This window comes from Lissotriton vulgaris, unplaced genomic scaffold (genome assembly GCF_964263255.1).
Source record: "Lissotriton vulgaris unplaced genomic scaffold, aLisVul1.2 SCAFFOLD_410, whole genome shotgun sequence".
Taxonomy (NCBI): Eukaryota; Metazoa; Chordata; class Amphibia; order Caudata; family Salamandridae; genus Lissotriton; species Lissotriton vulgaris.
This window is the reverse complement of record NW_028244089.1, coordinates 1,411,606-1,431,814: the sequence shown is the minus strand read 5'-3', so window position 1 is coordinate 1,431,814 and position 20,209 is coordinate 1,411,606. Positions and strand designations below refer to the sequence as shown.

General features: G+C 44.1%; 1 protein-coding gene across 1 annotated transcript; it reads left to right on the top strand.

The window, feature by feature from the left end:
- Window positions 1-10,291: 10,291 nt before the first annotated feature.
- Window positions 10,292-14,921, top strand: LOC147668157 (uncharacterized). The gene is made up of 2 exons (XM_086948743.1): window positions 10,292-11,245; window positions 14,373-14,921. The coding sequence occupies exons 1-2, from the start codon at window positions 10,292-10,294 to the stop codon at window positions 14,919-14,921; spliced, it is 1,503 nt and encodes a 500-aa protein (XP_086804869.1).
- Window positions 14,922-20,209: the final 5,288 nt, after the last annotated feature.

Genomic DNA, 20,209 nt, shown 5'->3' with positions numbered 1-20,209 from the left:
CCTGGCCCGTTGGGTACGTTGGCTTATGTCTGAGGCTGGAATTGATATCTCCATTTTCAGAGCTCATTCCGCTCGGGGTGCCATGGCCTCTAAGGCTTTTTCTGTTGGTGTGAGTTTGACGGATATTATGAAGGCCGCTGATTGGTCTTCCGATACTGTGTTTAAAATGTTTTATTTCAAACCCATTGTGGATATTGCTTCTGTTGTGGTGGATCAGCTTTGAACAAGCATAATCTGAGGCTCCTGTCCTGCCATAGAATTAAAAATTTGCAAACATTCGTGACAAGAATTTTCAATTCTATTAAGGACACGGAGGCGAGGATTATCCCACCCAAATGTATTTTACTGCATGTACCATGTATATTTCTCATTGAGATGACATTGTGACATGTTTTCTTGCACTATTTCCCTACCCTTTATATTTTACCTTCCATGGTACTGGGATGGTGTATTACGGCTCTGATTTTCTTTTAGGTTCTGACCAGAAGTGAGATCCTTCAGTTCTTGTCCTGGCTTGGTTCCAGCCTTTTCGGATTCTGGATCTGTGGAGTTCTGCCTGCTCCAGTCTCCTGCTCCTTGGTCTCTTGGAATGTCTCCTGATGATCATTCTCCTGTTGCCTCCGGATGTTTCCTCCAGGCTGTTCTTCGGTTCCACGTGAATTGACTTTTACTTGACTTATTATTTTAATGGACAAAGAAAGAGGAAGTCTTGCCCTCTATGGTTCTTTATATAGGGATATGCTCTCTATGGTTGCCTAAGTGTTCATGGGATTGGTAGTTTTTCGTTTCTTTACTGTGTTCCTATTGACTGCTGTTTGTAGTAAAGAAATCGAGAAAGCATAATCCTCGCTTCCGTGTCCTTAATAGAATTGAAAATTCTTGTCACGAATGTTTGCAAATTTTTAATTCTAACGGCATCTCACGCTCCGTCCTACGCAATGGTCATTCTTCACTTCATCACTCCTTCCACAAATCAACTAGTGCGCAACTCCTCTTCCTGGGGCGTCATCATCATCATGCTACGTCCTCACGCATAGGCAAGTTACAGCGGCCATTTTGAGAGATCGGGAAAAGTCTCATAGTTTTCCTTTGTCTTCAGGGAGTTTGTAGTAATCACGCAGGTCAGAAGTGATTAATATAGTTTATTACGTCTAAATGGTGAGTTGAGGCGGACAGGACCAACTCCAACAACAACTCCAGGTCATCTGAATCATTCTAACACAGTTGCTAGGTGAACCATAAACAGTCTAAGAACAGTGACACTGGATCTTTAAAGTTAAACACAAAGTAAGAAAAATATATACAACATAAGATATACCATATATATATCTTCTCCTAACAAGAAAAAGAAAAAAAAATACTTAAACTCTATATCTGGCAGGTTTAACAATCAATCTAGAACTCTGTCTAACATCAACTTGGTCAACATGAGAAGGGACAGATGACCGACAAATCGGAACAGAATCTTTGGTACGGACTTTCACCACCCTGTTGAGATTCCACCAAGGACCTCCCATGACTTTAACCGCATTACCAACAATTTTAATGACCTTGACCGGTTCACTAAATGTACTGTCACCTTTTTTTGTATGAACCAAAGATTTTGATTTTTATCATGTCTCCAACTTCAAGTGGAGAAACTTTTACAGCCCTTTTTGTATCATACAACACTTTTTGTTTGATTTGAGAACAAGACATATTTCCATAACTGTGGACATCAATTTAGAAATATCAGATTCAGATTTCACTCATTTAGTCATCCAACCAGGTCTGAAACTGGTATTGGCCTTCCTCCCTCTTACCAACTCAAACTGAGAAATCTTCGTGAAAGAGTGAGGCGTTGTCCTGTAGAACAATACCATACTGTCAAGAGCCTTGTGAACATCATGGTTACCTGCTCTTGCCCACCTGACACACTACCCCACCACCCAATTCATCCTTTCCACAAGGCCATTTGTCTGAGGATGAAATAAAGAACTTTTCTTATGTTTAACTCCAGATTCCACAAGAAAAGATTGAAATTCATGACTGACAAATTGTTTACCATTATCAGAAACCAGCACTTCTGGACAACCCTATCTCAACCACACATCCCTCAAACTTTGATTATGCACTTGGTGCTGACTTCTCTGACAAGCTTGACTTCAGGCCATTTAGATGCGTTCGCCTAACGGCTAGGACGCTCGACCTCGGACCTGGGGAACTGGGTTCGAGTCTCGGTAATGACGCTAAAACATCCTGTGATTCTGGACAAATCACTTAATCTCCCCGTGCCTAGCAAAAAATCAATATGTGTCCTCATGTAACGTAACTGGTGCTATGTAAAGCGCTCTGACACCCGATTCTGGTCAAGTTTGCGCTAAATGAAACTCTTCACAAAAAAAAATAATAATAATCCATGAGGACTAAGACAAAGCGAAAACCACCTTGAATGCAATCATAAGGCCCCATGATGTTGATAACAAGTTTCAACCACAGACTCTGTGGACACTTAATAGGCATCAATGGAGGAACAGACACTTTAAAACACTTATCTGCTGCACCACAAACACAACAACTCAAGACTACATCTTCGGTTTCAGTTGTCTCGAATACGACACTTCGTGAGAGAACAGCCAAGATGACCCTCATGTGCCTCTTACCAACTCAAACGGAGAAACCTTCATGGAAGAGTGAGGTGGTGTCCCATCCTCGTCACCAATAAATCTGTAGTAATCATGCAGTTCATAAGTGATAAATGTAGTTTATTAACGCTACATGGTGAGTGGAGGCGGACAGGGCGGACACCAACAGCAACTCCAGGTCATCTGAATCATTCTAACACACTTGCTAGGTGAACCATAAACATTCTAAGAACAGTGACACTGGATCTTTAAAGTGAAACACAAAGTAAGCAAAACATATACAACATAAGATATAACAATTTTTTTCGACGATACGCGCATCTGGAAGCCTCTGTAAATCAACTTGGGCACCTTCACCACATTACTCGTTTTGGCTACACCTTGGTGAAAAAGTGTCTGCGTGTTTATTTATCCTACGACTACATGCACGTCTGCCATCCTTTTATGGCTTGTGGGCCTTTATCCTTTTCTCATCTATAATGGAGGAACGTTATTAGTGTTCGTCGGATACACACACACCTTGCCTCCTTCCTTATATCGTTGTGTGTCAAACCCCTTTCATCATCAGTGACACACACACTTTTGTCTGGGTGTTACAAACTATATATATATTATTCCTTTTGCAGCTCTACAAATACATTTCTGGTTCTCGTACACACATATCATATCTCTTCGTTATTTCAAAGGTGTGTAATTTCGCCTCTACAATCGTCAGAGACACACAAACTTACCTCTATGTCACATCTTCGAATTTGGTACACTAGTTTGCCTTTGCTCATAGTTTATTTTCTTACATTTATTTTTTAATTGTTATGTGTACCATGCAAGCTGTAAGCCCTCCACCAGCATTTTTGGACACTCCAGGTGAACCATCTGTGAGATAGGAAATATGGTATGATGCTTTCAAAACGTATTAAGGGGCAATAGGAGCATCCAGATTTATTGCAGACAGAAAAAAATGTCTGTTACTTCATTCACTTGGATTTGAAGGTAGATCTATTTTTAAACATTTACCTAGTTTAAGCCCTGAAGACAATGAGGGGATAGATGAATACAGTGAGACTGTGATCAAACTAAAGAACAGATTTGATAAACAGCCTAGCCTTGTGGTACTTAGACACTAATTTTTCAAAAGAAAACAGAGTGAAGAGGAGAATGTAGACTCTTTTGCATCAGTTTTGCAGAGATTGGCCTCTGTCTTTAAATTAGAAAATTTAACAGATCAACTTATAAGAGATCAATTTGTTTGCCAATGTAAGGACAAACATATTAGACAAAAACTGTTGAGTTTGTGAATCCGTCCTTAGATGAAACCATTAAGATCGCAAAGAGTATTGAAATATCTATGTTCTCTTTAAAGAAGTTATACGACAAGGGTACAGAAAGTGTTAACATTGTAGGTAAACAGACATAATATCGAATCCAAAATATAGACTGGACATAATATCGAGGAAAAAATATAGACTAGACAAAATATCGACCAGACATAATATAGACTACAAACATATCGAGTTATATCGATATTAATAGCCAAAATATCGAATCGAAAATATAGACTAGACATAATATCGACTAGATACAATATAGACAAAAGAAAATGGAAAATAAGGTACGTTTTTACTAATTTTTAATAATTGTGTAATATAAATCTGTAGCGGGTAGTGGGTTTATAGGGGAATAGGGAGGGGAGTAATTTAAATATAATTAATTAATTATGTAATTATTAATAATAATTGTAAAATAAATAATAATTGGTAATTAAATAAAAAATAATTGGTAATTAATAATAATTGATAAATAATTAATTTATAGTAAATTAGTTTCAGTAGCGGGTAGTGGGTTTATAGGGGAATAGGGTGGGAAGTAATTTAAATATAATTAATTAATTATGTAAATTAATATTAATTGTAAAATAATTAATAATAGGTAATTAAATAAAAAATATGTGGTAATTAATAATAATTGATTCGTTGATAAATAATTAATTTATAGTAAATTAGTTTCAGTAGCGGGTTGTGGGTTTATAGGGGAATAGGGTGGGAAGTAAATCAATAATTAATTATTCAATTAAGTAAATTAATTAAATTGTTTAATTAATTAATAATTGTCCATGAAATTAAAATTAATTGGTAAATACAAGTTATTGGTATAGGAAATTAAATTTACTTGGTACTGATATTTCTATAAATAATAATTAATTATGAAGTTTTGCCTTTTTTTACTGTTGCACTCACTGGAGTGGGAATAGTAATTTTTACCCCTACGCTATCCAACGCTTTCCCTACTGTAGCACCCACTGGAGTGGGAATAGTAATTTTAACCCCTATGCTATCCAACGCTTTCCCTACAGTTGCACCCACTGGAGTGGGAATAGTAATTTTAACCCCTACGCTATCCAACGCTTTCCCTACTGTTGCACCCACTGGAGTGGGAATAGTAATTTTAACCCCTACGCTATCCAACGCTTTCCCTACTGTAGCACCCACTGGAGTGGGAATAGTAATTTTAACCCCTACGCTATCCAACGCTTTCGCTACTGTTGCACCCACTGGAGTGGGAATAGTAATCTTTACCCCTACGCTATCCAGCGCTTTCCCTACTGTTGCACCCACTGGAGTGGGAAAAGTAATTGTAACCCCTACCCTATCCAGCGCTTTCCCTACTGTTGCACCCACTGGAGTGGGAATAGTAATTTTAACCCCTACGCTATCCAACGCTTTCCCTACTGATGCACCCACTGGAGTGGGAATAGTAATTTTAACCCCTACGCTATCCAATGTTTTCCCTACTGTAGCACCCACTGGAGTGGGAATAGTAATTTTAACCCCTACGCCATCCAACGCTTTCCCTACTGTTGCACCCACTGGAGTGGGAATAGTAATCTTTACCCCTACGCTATCCAGCGCTTTCCCTACTGTTGCACCCACTGGAGTGGGAATAGTAATTTTAACCCCTACGCTATCCAACGCTTTCCCTACTGTAGCACCCACTGGAGTGGGAATAGTAAATTTTACCCCTACGCTATCCAACGCTTTAGCTATTGTAGAATTCACTACAGTTGTTACAATAAATTTTAACCATTTTGCTATGCTACGGTAAAATTATTATATATGTTTATTTAATAATATTTTTTATATAAATATCTATGTATTATTTTTTTATATTTTTTTTAATTTACAATAAATATTTATTAATATAACATTAATTTAATAATTTTAAGTAAGTTTAAAATAAATATATTTATTATTACATTAGTTTTAACTTAATTTAAAGACATTTTAAAAAAACGATATTTTTACAGTCTATATTTTAGTAACTCGATATTTTAGAGTCGATATTTTGGTACTTACCTGTTTAAAGATAGCCAGTCGATATTTTGTCCATCGATATTTTATCATCGATATTATGGTAACTCGATATTTTTGAGGTCGATATAATTTCAGTGATCCAACATTGTAAGCACAGGAAAATCACACATGAAGACAAAGAGTTCTAGTTCTAATTTTGTGTCCAAAATGGTTAAACCTGATGGTCAAACTGGGAGTACTTGAAACATATGTCTTAGGTGTGGTAATCCCTCTCACTACTTCAAAAATAGTAGATGCCCTGCTATTAATGTGACTTGCAAATATTGCAAGAATGTGGGTCACTTTGCTAAAGTTTAGTCTTAAAAAAAGGGCTTGCCAAAAGCCTGTGGTGTGCGTCATAGAATCTGATGGTGAAAGTGGTACTGAAATTATTTCTGTGGTTCTAGAGGAACATACATGCATTGCGAGTGGAATCACAATTGCCTACATTGAGGCATGTGCCCCAAAGACCTTGAGTTGCTTGTTGATTCTGGTGCTCGAATCACGATGATAACAAAGAAATTATTTGAAGAAACCTGGCGCAATTCAATACAATTTTCTCCTCCTGATAGATCTCCAGTGTCCTATGAGGGACGTAAAATAGAATTGCTTGTTTTTTTTTAGGAGGACATAATGTTTAAAGGGAGAAGGATCAACGGGAAAGGTCTATGTATCAGTTAAAGGTTTGAATATACTTGATTTGCTTCACCAATGATTGTTTGGAATGATTTTGAGACCGGGTGCACGAGAACAAGTACTAGTAGTAGAATGCTGTGATAATGTAGGACAAGCATGAAAAGCCAAGTTCCTATCTGTGTTTGGTGACACCCTCAGGAAGATTAAAGGTTTTAAGCACAAGATTCTTGTCAAAGATGGTGCCACTCCTGTAAACACAAACTCGGGGGCTAAACCATATAGTGTAAGGTCTGACTTAGAAAAGGAACTTAAGTATTTGTGTGCCAAAGGCATTATTGAACCCACTGATTCCTTGTTATGGCTTTCTCCATTGGTCATAGCCCGCAAGAGGAGTGGGCAACTTAAAGTTTGTGTGGATTTGAGGTCTTTAAACAAAGAGAAACGGGTAAATTCACTCCCCTTGCCCAAAATCTGTGTCCTGTTTGCTTCTACTAGAGGCACAACATTTTTTACAAAGCTCGGTTTAGCTACTGCCTATCCCCAGGTAGAACTCCATCCCAAGTCAAAACATCTAACGGCTTTTGTGTCTCCCCTGGGGACCTTTCAATATTGCTGCATGCCGTTTGGTTTGGCGTTGGCGGCCTCTGTTTTTCAGAGAGTTATGAATAATATTCTCAATGATGTTGATGGTGTTCTTGTCTTCCAAGATGACATGTGGTTTTTGCTAAAGACGCACCTTCCCATGATCGCACACTTCACAGAGTGTTGACATTGTTCAAGGAACATGGTATTGATTTAAAGTCGGAGAAGTATGAGTTTTCTGTGAAGAAATGGTATATTCAGGACATGTTGTTTCTGATGAAGGTGTCAACCCCAAACCTGGACTACTGGAGGCCATTGTCAGCGCTGCAGCTCCTTTGGGCAAAAGCAGTATGAAATCCTTGTTGGGGTTGTGTGAGTATTACTCCAGGTGCATCCCCGATTTCGCATCTATTGTTTGCCCCATCAGTGGGCACCTCAAAAAAGGGTTGATGTTTCGCTGGGGAAGTGAGTGTGTACATGCTTTTGACTGTGTTAAGACGATGTTGAAACAATGCACAGTTCTCAAACCTTTCGATCCTTGTTACGTTACGGTCGACGCTAGTCAGGTGGGTTTGGGGGCTATACTGACACAAATGGTGGGAGGTGTTGAACATGCTATTGGATTTGCTTCCAGAGTGTTGCGAGCCGCTGAACTCCAATACTCAGTTATTGAGAAAGAACTTTTGGCATGCTGTTGGGCCATTGAGAAGTTTCGTCCCTATCTGTGGGTCCGACGTTTTCTATTACAAACTGACTATAAGCCTCTTGGTAATATTTTGGGGAGAATGTAAGCAAATGTTGTACACCCAGGATACTGAGAATGATCAGCAAACTTTTACAGTATCAATTTGATGTTAAGCATATCTCAGGGGGAATAAACTTCAGAGCGGATTTCCTTTCCAGCTATGAACCCCTTTGTTACCATGAATTCCTCTTTTTAATAGAATTCGGAAAGTGCTTTTAAACTCGTTTTTGTATGAATTCCAATGATTTTAATAACTGTGAAAAATAAACATTCTATTCTATTCTATTCAAATGTTGTACACCCAGGATACTGAGAATGGTCAGTAATCTTTTACAATATCAATTTGATGTTAAGCATATCTCGGAGGGTAAAAACTTAAGAGCGGATTTCCTTTCCTGTCTGTGTAGAAAATGATGAAAATTATGCAATCTAATTTAAATACCTTATTGATGAAGATTGTGAGGATTGTTTTGTTGCAACTTTAGATATTCCAGTGTTGAAGAGGTGTTCAGAAGAAGAGTGGAGGTCTACATTTCATGACGATTCAATCTTATAAGATGTGTGTGCTTTAGTAATGAACGGTTGGCCGAGAGAGAAGGTTTTGTCACCTCCTTGCAACCATTTTCAAAGGTAGAGAGTGAAATTATTTTGGAAGACGTTTTTCTTTTGTGAGGGGACAAGCTTAGTCCTCCACCTGTGTTCAGAGCACTCATTATAAGGAAGGCTCATGAAGTATACTTAGGGGCCATTCTTACCAAACGTTGGATCCATGATACCTTTTGGTGGACAGGCATGGAAACAGAAGTTGATGAAATAGTCAGTGGTGTTGTGTGTGTGTGGGGCGTCAGATAAGAGCCTCAAAGTGTTTACGCCTCCTCTACTTCTCATTAAATGCCCTGATGGCCCATGGCTGCAAATGGGAATTGATGTTATGGGACCATATGGCGCTTTGTCAGGTTCGTCTAAGTTTATCTTAGCTCTCATGGATTACGCTACCAAGTGGCCTGAAATTAAAACAGTCAAGGACATCAAACAAGATTAACAGAGAAGAAAGAGTGGTTGCTGTCCCATTAGGTTTCTTCTATAAACCTTCTCCTGTATTTGATAACTCACCTACCTACTTACTAGAGGGCTCACTCTGTGCATACATTTAGTATGGGCCCTACAGTACTCTGTATGAATCGATATGCCCCACTTCCCAGCTTGGCCGAACAGGACTCACTGAATGAACATGATCAGATAGAAACAAATATCAGGGAGAGAAGCCCAAAGGCGTATGTGACGGGGAGGAATCGGGTCCGCCAGGCTTACCTGTCTCACCTCTCTTTGACCAGCATACAGGCGCCTGGAGACACACGGAAGAACCGGACGACACGGACCCCGAGGATGCTGGAGAGTCCTGCTACTTTAATTGGGCGGAGTTGGACAGAGACAACGTCACAGGTCACGCCCCCTACGCGCAGGTAAAGGCCGCCCAGGAACCCTCACAGGTGTGTTATACACTCGGAGGTGCAGTAGGAGAGACGGACAGTTGGCGAGAAGAGGACGAGGTCGAGTGGAGTTTGGGAGCGGAGGAGGAGAGCCGGGAGCTGAGGAGAGAAGGAGAAAGAGGAGCGGAGCAGAGTCGGGAAACGGAGGAACATCCGAGACAAGAGGCAGAGACGAGAGCGGGAGGACGGCGAGGATTCGAAGGGACGGTCAAAGACGAGGAGAGAGAAAGGAGCACGGAGAGAGGACAGCGGAAGGGAGAAACCGACAAGCCGGGAGGCCAACAGGAAGGCGCTTCGCCCAGCCACACTTCATCGAGGGAAGTGTGGCTACCAGAGGTACGATCACGGCTTTCAGGCTGGGCGGGCTTTAAGTGGGTTAAACCACGAAAGTAATTCGGCACTCACACCCTATGCACTACCCCTCCCTCACTACCCTTCACCGTAGTCCCTAGACGGAGTTGTGCACGTGTGATCCCTCACTCCCTTCCCTGTGTTGTGGTCCAAGCCAGTAAGCTAAAACGCTGTTCTCTTTCTTCCCTGCACGGCGGACGGCACGACATCGTGGAGGAGAACGCCAGGACCACCAGTCCCAGAACCCACCGGGACGTGCGTAGAACAGCAGTGGAGAAACGCCTTCAAAGACTCTCAGACGAGGCTGAGACAGCACTGCCTTACTATAGAAAGACCGTACACCGCAAACGAACCTTTAAGTCAATAAAACCAGCGTTACCTAGATTACCGGTGTCTGTCAGTCTGTTTGAAGGGACTGTAGCCCCACCTACACCCCCGCTCAACGTACATAGCAACCCCGAGGCGCCACAAGTGGTGGAGAATGCGGGCACTCCAATAGCCATCTGGGATCCGAAGATGGAAGAGCTTCTACAACGACTAGTGAAAGGACAGGAGCAGTTGGGTTGGGCCGTAGAACAACAGATAGCTACCGCTCAGGCCGACAGAGACGCTCTCAGAGACAGTGTGGTAAAGACCCTCGGGGATTTGCAACCGATAAGGATCGATACAGCAGGCAACCCAGTGCGGAACGTAAGGCAACACCCCCCCACCCCGTCCAGCATATCCCTACAAAAGTATGTAGCAGGTGAAGATCCGGACGCCTTCCTAGTGAATTTTGAAAGAGTTGCTCTGGCGTGTGGGTGGCCCTTGGAGAAATGGCCGTTCTTTCTTGCCCCGCTATTGACAGGGGAAGCCCAGGCCGCATATCAAGTGGCCAATGGAAACGGACAGACCCCTTATGCGCAGATAAAGACTATCATTCTTGATCACTTAGGGTTAGACGCCGAAGCATATCGCGCCCGCTTCCGCAAGGAGAGAGGAACACCAGGTGAAAACCCTAAGACCCTGTTTTTTCGTCTGAAGGCAGCGGCTGATAAGTGGCTGACCCCCGCCCAGAGTACAAAGGAAGCCATAATGGACAAAATATACCTGGAGCAATATCTGGAGGCTCTGCCATTTGGGACACAACGCTGGTTAAGGCAGCACTCCAACCTGACCACAGCACAAGCGATGGAGATGGCCTCTACCTATTTACGTGCTCAACCCAGGTTACACTCTATGGAACCAGAAAAAAATGTAAGACCTCCGGTTCGGATAGACCGGAAACCCAGACCGCCTCCCGGGCTTCCTGCTCCCAGACCTCTGAACCCGGATGTGTCCCCATCGAGAGGCCCTCAATGTTTCAATTGTGGCACATGGGGCCACATAGCTAGGTTTTGCCCAAAGAAGAGAATGCAGGAGGAACCCATGGAGGTTGGCTATTTACCTCGAGCTGTTATGTTTTCAGCGGAGCTTGGAGGCGCTTATCACGTGAGTGTCCAAGTGAATGGGAGAATGGTTAAAGCTCTGTTGGACTCTGGGTGCAAACAATCGGTGATGCGGGGTAAGTTTGTGTGTGATTCCCAGGTAATGCCCGACTCCCTAGTTCACATTAAGTGCGTGCACGGAGACGTAAAGAGCTACCAGGTCGCCAACGTCCCTTTAGAGTTGGAGGGGGGGCGGCAGATTGTAGTAAAGGTGGGGATAATGGACAACCTACCAGAGGAACTCATACTCGGGACTGATAACCCCCACTTCCTAGACCTGTTTTCCGAGACACTGAAAAGGGGGAGGGTGGACCCAAAGTCAGTGCTTATAGCCCCTGAACCCTGGGAGGGTGACCGAAGTTTCCAATTTGCGCAGGCCAATGACTCTACGTTGTTCAATGCCTGGGAACAAGCTCATGCAGAGCAGGATAACCCAAGCCCCAGATACCCTCGGTTTTTGATACAGGATGACCTGTTGTACAGACAGGCGAAGGAAGACGAACCCAAGCAGCTTCTTGTTCCAGTATGCTTTAGGGACCAGATTATGTTCTATGCACATACCCATCTTTTAGCAGGACACACAGGCAGTGAAAAAACCACCCAGAACATCCTAAGAAATTTCTACTGGCCAGGAGTCTATCAAGACATCAGGACTCACTGCCAAACCTGCGACGTATGTCAACTCAAGAACATACAGAAACCCCCGGCGGTACCGTTGCAACCACTACCGATAATAGGGACCCCGTTCGAGAGGGTAGCAATGGACCTCATCGGCCCTCTTCCACGGACAACTAGAGGAAACCAATACGCTCTGGTCATTGTGGACTACGCCACCAGATATCCCGAGGCCTTTCCCCTATAGTCACCCACCTCCAAGAACATTGCCGAGAAGTTCCTAGAACTGTTCTCACGTGTTGGTTTTCCGAAGGAGGTGCTCACCGATCAAGGCACTCCCTTTATGTCGCGTGTTATGAAGGAGGTGTGCCACATGTTGAACCTACATCAGATCAAGACATCGATATATCATCCTCAGACGGATGGTCTTGTGGAGCGATACAACGGGACACTAAAGAGCATCCTAAAGAAAATGCTTACAGCAAACCAAACCGACTGGGACCGGTTACTTCCTCTGGCGCTCTATGTTATTAGAGGCCAAACCCAGAGCAGCCTAGGATGTTCTTCCTTTGAAATGCTGTATGGAAGACAACCCAGGAGTCTTTTAGACATGACAAAGGAGTATTGGGAGGCCGAACCTACTAGAGACACGAAAACACTCCTTGAGTATAGCCAGACTCTGAAAAACCAGATAGGGAAAATACGGGAACTGGCTTATTCACAACTGGAGATGAGTCAATCCAAACAAAAAACCCACTACGATAAGGGAAAGAAATGGAGAAAGCTAGAGGTAGACGATTGGGCCCTAGTGTTGCTACCCTCCACCACGAAGAAGTTTCAAACGGAGTGGCAAGGGCCTTATCAGGTCATAGAAACCATTGGCAAAACAACTTACCGGCTACGGTTATCGGGAAGGAGAAGTCAGGTCTTCCATATCAACGTCCTGAAGAAATGGCTCGGAGCCCCTCCCCTCATAGCCTATACACTACCTGATAAAGAAAACAAGAAAGAAAACACCGTACAAAATCTTGTCATCAATGAAGAGCTATACCAGGAACAGCGAGAAGGGTTACAAAGAGTCCTTAAACGATGTGCGACCATATTTTCCGACCTCCCGGGATCCACGAACCTGGCCGAACACAGAATCGAAACCCCAAAAGGGACCATTGTAAAACAACGTCCATATAGGATACCCGCCGCCAAAAGAGAAGCCATAAGCAAGGAGGTGAAAGAAATGCTCCGCCTAGGAGTCATCCGTCCATTAAGAAGCGAGTGGTCTTCACCAATCGTGATGGTGCCCAAACCAGACGGGAGCAGCAGGTTCTGCATGGACTTCCGGGCTCTGAATGCTGTGTCGTCGTTTGATGCCTACCCCATCCCAAGGATAGACGAACTGATCGAGAAGTTGGGCGAGGCCAGATTCATCAGTACCCTAGATCTCACCAAGGGATACTGGCAGGTGACACTACGCGAGGAAGACCGCAAGAAAACAGCGTTCTCAACCCCTGACGGTTTATATGAGTTTACTGTACTCCCGTTCGGACTACATGGAGCTCCCGCGACGTTCCAGAAGTTGATGAATGAGGTACTCCGGGAACACCAGGCATACAGTTCAGCTTATTTGGACGACATCATCATCTTTAGCCCAGACTGGGAGACACACCTCCGACACCTAGAAACCATCCTGCTGCAGTTATCCAAAGCCGGTCTACACATCAACTCAAAAAAATCGAGGATCGGATTCCAGAAGGTGAAATACCTAGGATACGTGTTGGGTCGTGGGCTCATTAAACCTAAAAGAGGAAAAAGTGCGTGCCATCACAGACACCCCTTTTCCCACCAACCTCTGTGATATGAGGGCCTTCTTGGGGTTAGTGGGATATTACCGGAGATTCATACCCTCCTCCGACATTGCAGCCCCACTTACAGATACCCTGAAGAAACAAACCTCAAAGTCAGACTTCCTGAATCCCACACCGGAGATGAGAAGAGCCTTTTCAACCCTCAAAAAGACAATCACCTCCCGTCCGGTGCTCACATCCCCTGATTTCACCAAACCCTTCATTCTACACACAGACGCCTCCGATTTCGGGATCGGGGCAGTCTTATCACAAACAACAGAGGAGGGACTCAAGCACCCCATTCTATACATAAGCAGGAAACTGTTCCCCAGGGAGGTGAGGTACCCCACAATAGAAAAGGAGTGCCTAGCAATCAAATGGGCTGTAGACAAGCTGCGGTATTACCTGGAGGGTCACACATTCACACTGTACACTGATCATGCCCCTCTCCAATGGATGAGCCGCAACGCCTCCAATAACCCAAGAGTCATGAGGTGGTTCTTGTCGTTGCAACCCTTTTCCTTCCAAGTACTGCACCGTAAAGGGAAGGACAATGCCAATGCTGACTATCTCTCCAGATTTCCTCTCCCCGATCGGGAGAATCGTAGGGGGGAGGGGTGTGACGGGGAGGAATCGGGTCCGCCAGGCTTACCTGTGTCACCTCTCTTTGACCAGCATACAGGCGCCTGGAGACACACGGAAGAACCGGACGACACGGACCCCGAGGATGCTGGAGAGTCCTGCTACTTTAATTGGGCGGAGTTGGACAGAGACAACGTCACAGGTCACGCCCCCTACGCGCAGGTAAAGGCCGCCCAGGAACCCTCACAGGTGTGTTATACACTCGGAGGTGCAGTAGGAGAGACGGACGGTTGGCGAGAAGAGGACGAGGTCGAGTGGAGTTTGGGAGCGGAGGAGGAGAGCCGGGAGCTGAGGAGAGAAGGAGAAAGAGGAGCGGAGCAGAGTCGGGAAACGGAGGAACATCCGAGACAAGAGGCAGAGACAAGAGCGGGAGGACGGCGAGGATTCGAAGGGATGGTCAAAGACGAGGAGAGAGAAAGGAGCACGGAGAGAGAACAGCGGAAGGGAGAAACCGACAAGCCGGGAGGCCAACAGGAAGGCGCTTCGCCCAGCCACACTTCATCGAGGGAAGTGTGGCTACCAGAGGTACGATCACGGCTTTCAGGCTGGGCCGGCTTTAAGTGGGTTAAACCACAAAAGTAATTCGGCACTCACACCCTATGCACTACCCCTCCCTCACTACCCTTCACCGTAGTCCCTAGACGGAGTTGTGCACGTGTGATCCCTCACTCCCTTCCCCATGTTGTGGTCCAAGCCAGTAAGCTAAAACGCTGTTCTCTTTCTTCCCTGCACGGCGGACGGCACGACATCGTGGAGGAGAACGCCAGGACCACCAGTCCCAGAACCCACCGGGACGTGCGTAGAACAGCAGTGGAGAAACGCCTTCAAAGACTCTCAGACGAGGCTGAGACAGCACTGCCTTACTATAGAAAGACCGTACACCTCAAACGAACCTTTAAGTCAATAAAACCAGCGTTACCTAGATTACCGGTGTCTGTCAGTCTGTTTGAAGGGACTGTAGCCCCACCTACACCCCCGCTCAACGTACATAGCAACCCCGACGCGCCACAGCGTATAACTTTGGTGGTCAAATCCAAAAAGCCATCGATCCAATCAGTCAAATTAAGCTTAGATCATGGAATATAGCAGGGGTCAAAAATAAGCTTAATGATAAGGACTGGCTAAATAGCATTAAATCACTACACTTACTGTGTCTCCAGGAGACATGGCATACCCAAGAACTATATATCGTTGGATTTGCCACAGTTTCAACCCCAGTGACACCATGAGCATCTGGGCGACCTAAATGAGGTCTGGCAATTTTATCTCCACTTTCGCGCCAATAGAACTTAAAAAAGTGTATAATAGCTCCCCCTTTTTTAAATTGGCTCTTTTAGCAATGTGGAAAACCAGATCTTTTATTTTGTTTAATGATTATAATAACATTTTAATGTTACTCGACACAAGGTTGTGGATGAGCTAGGGAAAGTACTGGCTCACTTTGTAAAGAGGGTGGACCTCGAACATACATGTATTTGGCTTGGGGATTTTAACCCGAGTAAGTGCAGCTACTCAGGAATGAGTGTCTGGATTCACAGATATTACTGGGTCCAACCAACACCACTTCACACACGATAGTTACGGGGAAAAGCTAAATGAGCTTTTATGCAAATATAATCTTGATGTCTGTGGGGCCGATTCACAGAACTAACTTAAGACAAAATCCTAAACTTACTACTTTTGGTATTTACAGAAGTTAGGATTTTGTCTTAAATTTGTCTTAAGACAAACTTAAGACAGACTTAAGTCAAAATCCTAACTTAAGTCTGTCTTAAGTCTGTCTTACGTTTGTCTTAAGACAAACTTAAGACAAAATCCTAACTTCTGTGAATACCAAAAGTAGTACGTTTAGGATTTTGTCCTAAGCTAGTTCTTTGAATCAGGCCCTTAGTATCTAGAGGTGAAGAGGACGAATCACCAAAACCACCCTTTCAAGGCAGAGGCAACCCTACATGTATTGACCACATTAAAGTGTCCACTATTGGCCTGAAACATTGTGGCCCCCTCCATACTAAATTCACTAGATACAGAGATCATGCTTCCCTGACCTTGCCCAAAAGTGGTAAAACAAACTGGCCTGAGGATAAATTACTGTTACCAAATATAGCGGTAGCTGGGAAAAACAGTATCAGCTTTAAATAGACAGGGATAACTGAAGATATCATGCTGGAAAAGGTTGTCAAAGACAACTGTGAAAGCTTTTCCATCTGTACTGGCATTAACTCCTCCCCTGACATGGTTATGGCTGCTTTCGATAAAATTACTACAGCAATTGCCTCTAACCTGAGAAGAAACAGCTCTACAAATAAGAGGCAGCCAAAAATTTGGTTTAATCATGATTGTACGCGGCTAAACAAAAATTAAATAAGGCCCTACATACAACACCCAGAGATAGACTGGAAATCAAGCGATACAGATTATTATATAAATAGGCCTTAAAACGAAGGAAGAAAGAGGTACAAGAGGAGGCTTTGTCGAAACTGAATCAGGCCGCGGACACAAGGGATTCCACCCTATTCTGGAAGGTGGTAAACCCGCCGATGCGGAAAGATGAACAAGACTCTATAATTGAATCTGTTATTGCCCCATTTGATTGGCTTACACATTTTCATGCAATTTGTAACGTATCTGCTAATAATATAGAAGAGTCAGCTCCCATATCTCCCATACCCCAATGACAGATTGGGCTAGAGGAGGTAATTTTGGCAATTAATAAAATGAAATAGGGTACGGCTCCCATACAAAAATATACACAGTTATGGGCACCTACTTTAACTCAGGTCTGCAATGCAGCTGCTAAAGGCTGCGTCCCCTATACATGGACCAATAGTATAATTATCCCGTTTTTAAAAAAGGTAACAGGGAAGATGCGAGATGCTAAGGTAACAGGGAAGATGCGAGATGCTACCATCCCATATCCCTTTTAGATTCATCAGTAAAGATCATGGGACGAATAGTCCTTGGAAGATTAGAGAACTGGGCCAATGATAACATCTTGACAGAATCCCAATATGGATTTAGGGGGAGATGGAGACGGTAGAGCAGTGTATAAATTTGAATTTAATTATTGACATATATACACTGTCCAAGGAAGAAGACATCCATTTATGCTTCGCAGACCCGAGCTTGGCCTTTGACTGTGTAAACCACCCCAATCTGTGGGAAGCAATGACTGATACGGGCGCCCCAGATGATATTGTTTCTTTTCTATCACAACTATATGCAAGATTGACATCAAGAGTAAGGTATGGGAGGGAAGGAGCGTGCACCCCAAGTTTCAAGGTGTCCAGGGGAATAAGACAGGTCTGTGTCATCGCACCCCTCCTCTTTCCTTTATACATTAATGGGATTGACAAAACCCTTCAAAAACTGAATACTGATTCCCTCGAAAATAGGCCCTCATCCAACAGGGACAAGGGTAGGATAGAGCAGTAACAGCGACAGCAGGGGAAGGGAGGGAGCAACAACAATGGACAGTGTGAGGGGGAAAGCAACACGAGGGAAGGGCGTGGACGAGGAAGGGAGCAGCAACAACGGACAGCAAGAGGAAGGTGGTGGGACAAGCCACATGAGGAAGGGAGATGGGACAGTAGAGTGCCATACACTATTGTAAAGTGTATGGCAAAAATGTTAGAGAAAGTACCTGCAGGAGCGCCAAGTCAGTGGAAGGACACTGACCGCAAACAGGAAGTTGTGCTGGGTCCATACTCTACGGTGGGACAAACACTAAAGCCCCAGAAGGAAGCAGGAGGCGCTGACCAATATGAAGCAAGGAAACAAACGTGATGTGAAAGCCAACAAATGGTAAAGAGTGGTAAGTAATGGGCGGGCTCCAAGCCTGTTTTAAGCTTTTTTTAAAAACAAAGGGGCAGATTTATGTTGGGAATGCGCCATGTTTGCGACACGCAACTGCGGCGTAAGCGTGGCGCATCCCTACGACCTATTTACAACGTGACGCATCTAGGCAGATGCGTCACGTTGTAAAGCCCTGCGCCACTTGTGGGCGTTCCGGCTCAGGGTGGGCGTTCCGGGGCAGGTGCGCCTCGCAAAAGTGGCTGAGTGAAATCTATAAGATTTCACTGAGTCACTTTCAGGCCAATGCTGCATCAAAACCCTGCGCCTGCTTGAAGCAGGCGTAGGTCTTGATGCAGCATTGTAAAGATGGGGCGCCCCCGAGTCTTGCTGGAGCTGCGTCGCGCTTGCGACGCAACTCCAGCAATGCGCCACCTTTACGGCACAGATGCGTCAAGCATCTGTGCCGTTTTTGCCCCATGGTGCGCCGCATTGTAAATGTGGCGCACCATGGGTGGCGGAGCAGCGGCGCAAAATAACTGGCGCATCCCTGGGGATGCGCCAGTTATCATAAATCTGCCCCAAAGATTTTGCCGACAGCACATGCGCTGTCTCAGGCATAATCTAAAAAAGGCTGAAAGTACTAATATTTAGAAGAATGCATGCCTCCAGTGGAACAAAAATTATTGTTTGGAATCTTACCTTGATGGTGATCAGAAGTATCTGGAAGGAGACAATGCTGATATAAACAATAATGCAGGGGAGTTACGTGTGCATTGAGACAACTAATTTATGTAGAGATCAGAGAATATTTACACCTAATTTAAAGAAGAAGCAAAAGGGAGCAAGGCTAATGGATGGCATTAAAGGAGACCATCAAAGGCTGTTAGGAGTCCTGACTTTACTACTCCTAAACTGAGAAAAATCCTAACTTTAAGACTTTCGGTATTCACAGAAGGCATTTAGGAGTCCTAAAGTTAGGACTCCTAACTTCTGTGAATACCGAAATGAGTAAGTGCCTTCTATGAATACCAAAATGAGTAAGTGCCTTCTGTGAATACCAAAATGGTAGTACGTTTAGGATTTTGTCTTAAATTAGTTCTGTGAATCGGGCCCATGTGAGGGTACCCAGGCAGACTGGTGATGGAGACCAATAGAGCACCACCGCCTATGGAAGTCCCAGTGTTGGACATAACCCCATGTCTGTACGGGCCAAGGTGGCCAACAGCAGGGTTAATCGCTTGAGAGCCCGAGTCTCACCAGTTCTGCAAGAAGATGTTATGCAACCAAAAAACACCCAACAGAAGAAGAGAAGGAAAGAGAAACAGGAGCAGGCCCTCAGGATGGGCAGGTTCAGTCTCAGGGCCACTGAGAAGCCGCAAAGAGCTGCAAAGGCAATTCAGCAGGAACAACAAACAGACAAAGAGAAGCCCCTTCAGAGTCTAGAGAGGACCCAAGATAACTCAAAGGAAAGAAAAACAACAAAGTGAAGAGCTAGAAGGCAAGGTGACAGGCTAGACAACATCAAGCGGAGCAGCCATACAACTAAATGAATCACTCACCTGTAGACAGCTTACTTAATGAGAAGAGAGCTTTAAATACTTGTGCTGCCTATGTTAACCCTGAAGAAACTGGTAACCCAGAAGTGAGTGTCTCCATCTGGTTAGAGTCCCAGACCATCTTCTCAACCTTGAGTGCTGAGTTTTACAGGCACGCTAATGCTTTCCTTTGTCGAAGGGAAGTGCTTTAAAGTCTGTTTCCTGTCCCTCAATGCATGGCTCTGACCTCCACAACACAATGCGCCACTCAGATTTGCACATTTGTTCCTGACAGGTTTTCCTACAGAATTTGCAGACATACTGAACACTTTCATAAAATCTACTCACACCTCATAAATGGCAACCGATTTCAAATCAGCGCGTTCGTGACTTTTAGGGGTTGTTCACGCAACACTGGGGTCAACTTCTGAACTCTTTCAGTTGACATTATTTTTTCAAGGCATTACTCCAAACCTAGTCAATGAAGAAGTCATTCCGTTTTTGTTGATTTTTGTGTGAATATCAGTTTATTGTATCCAT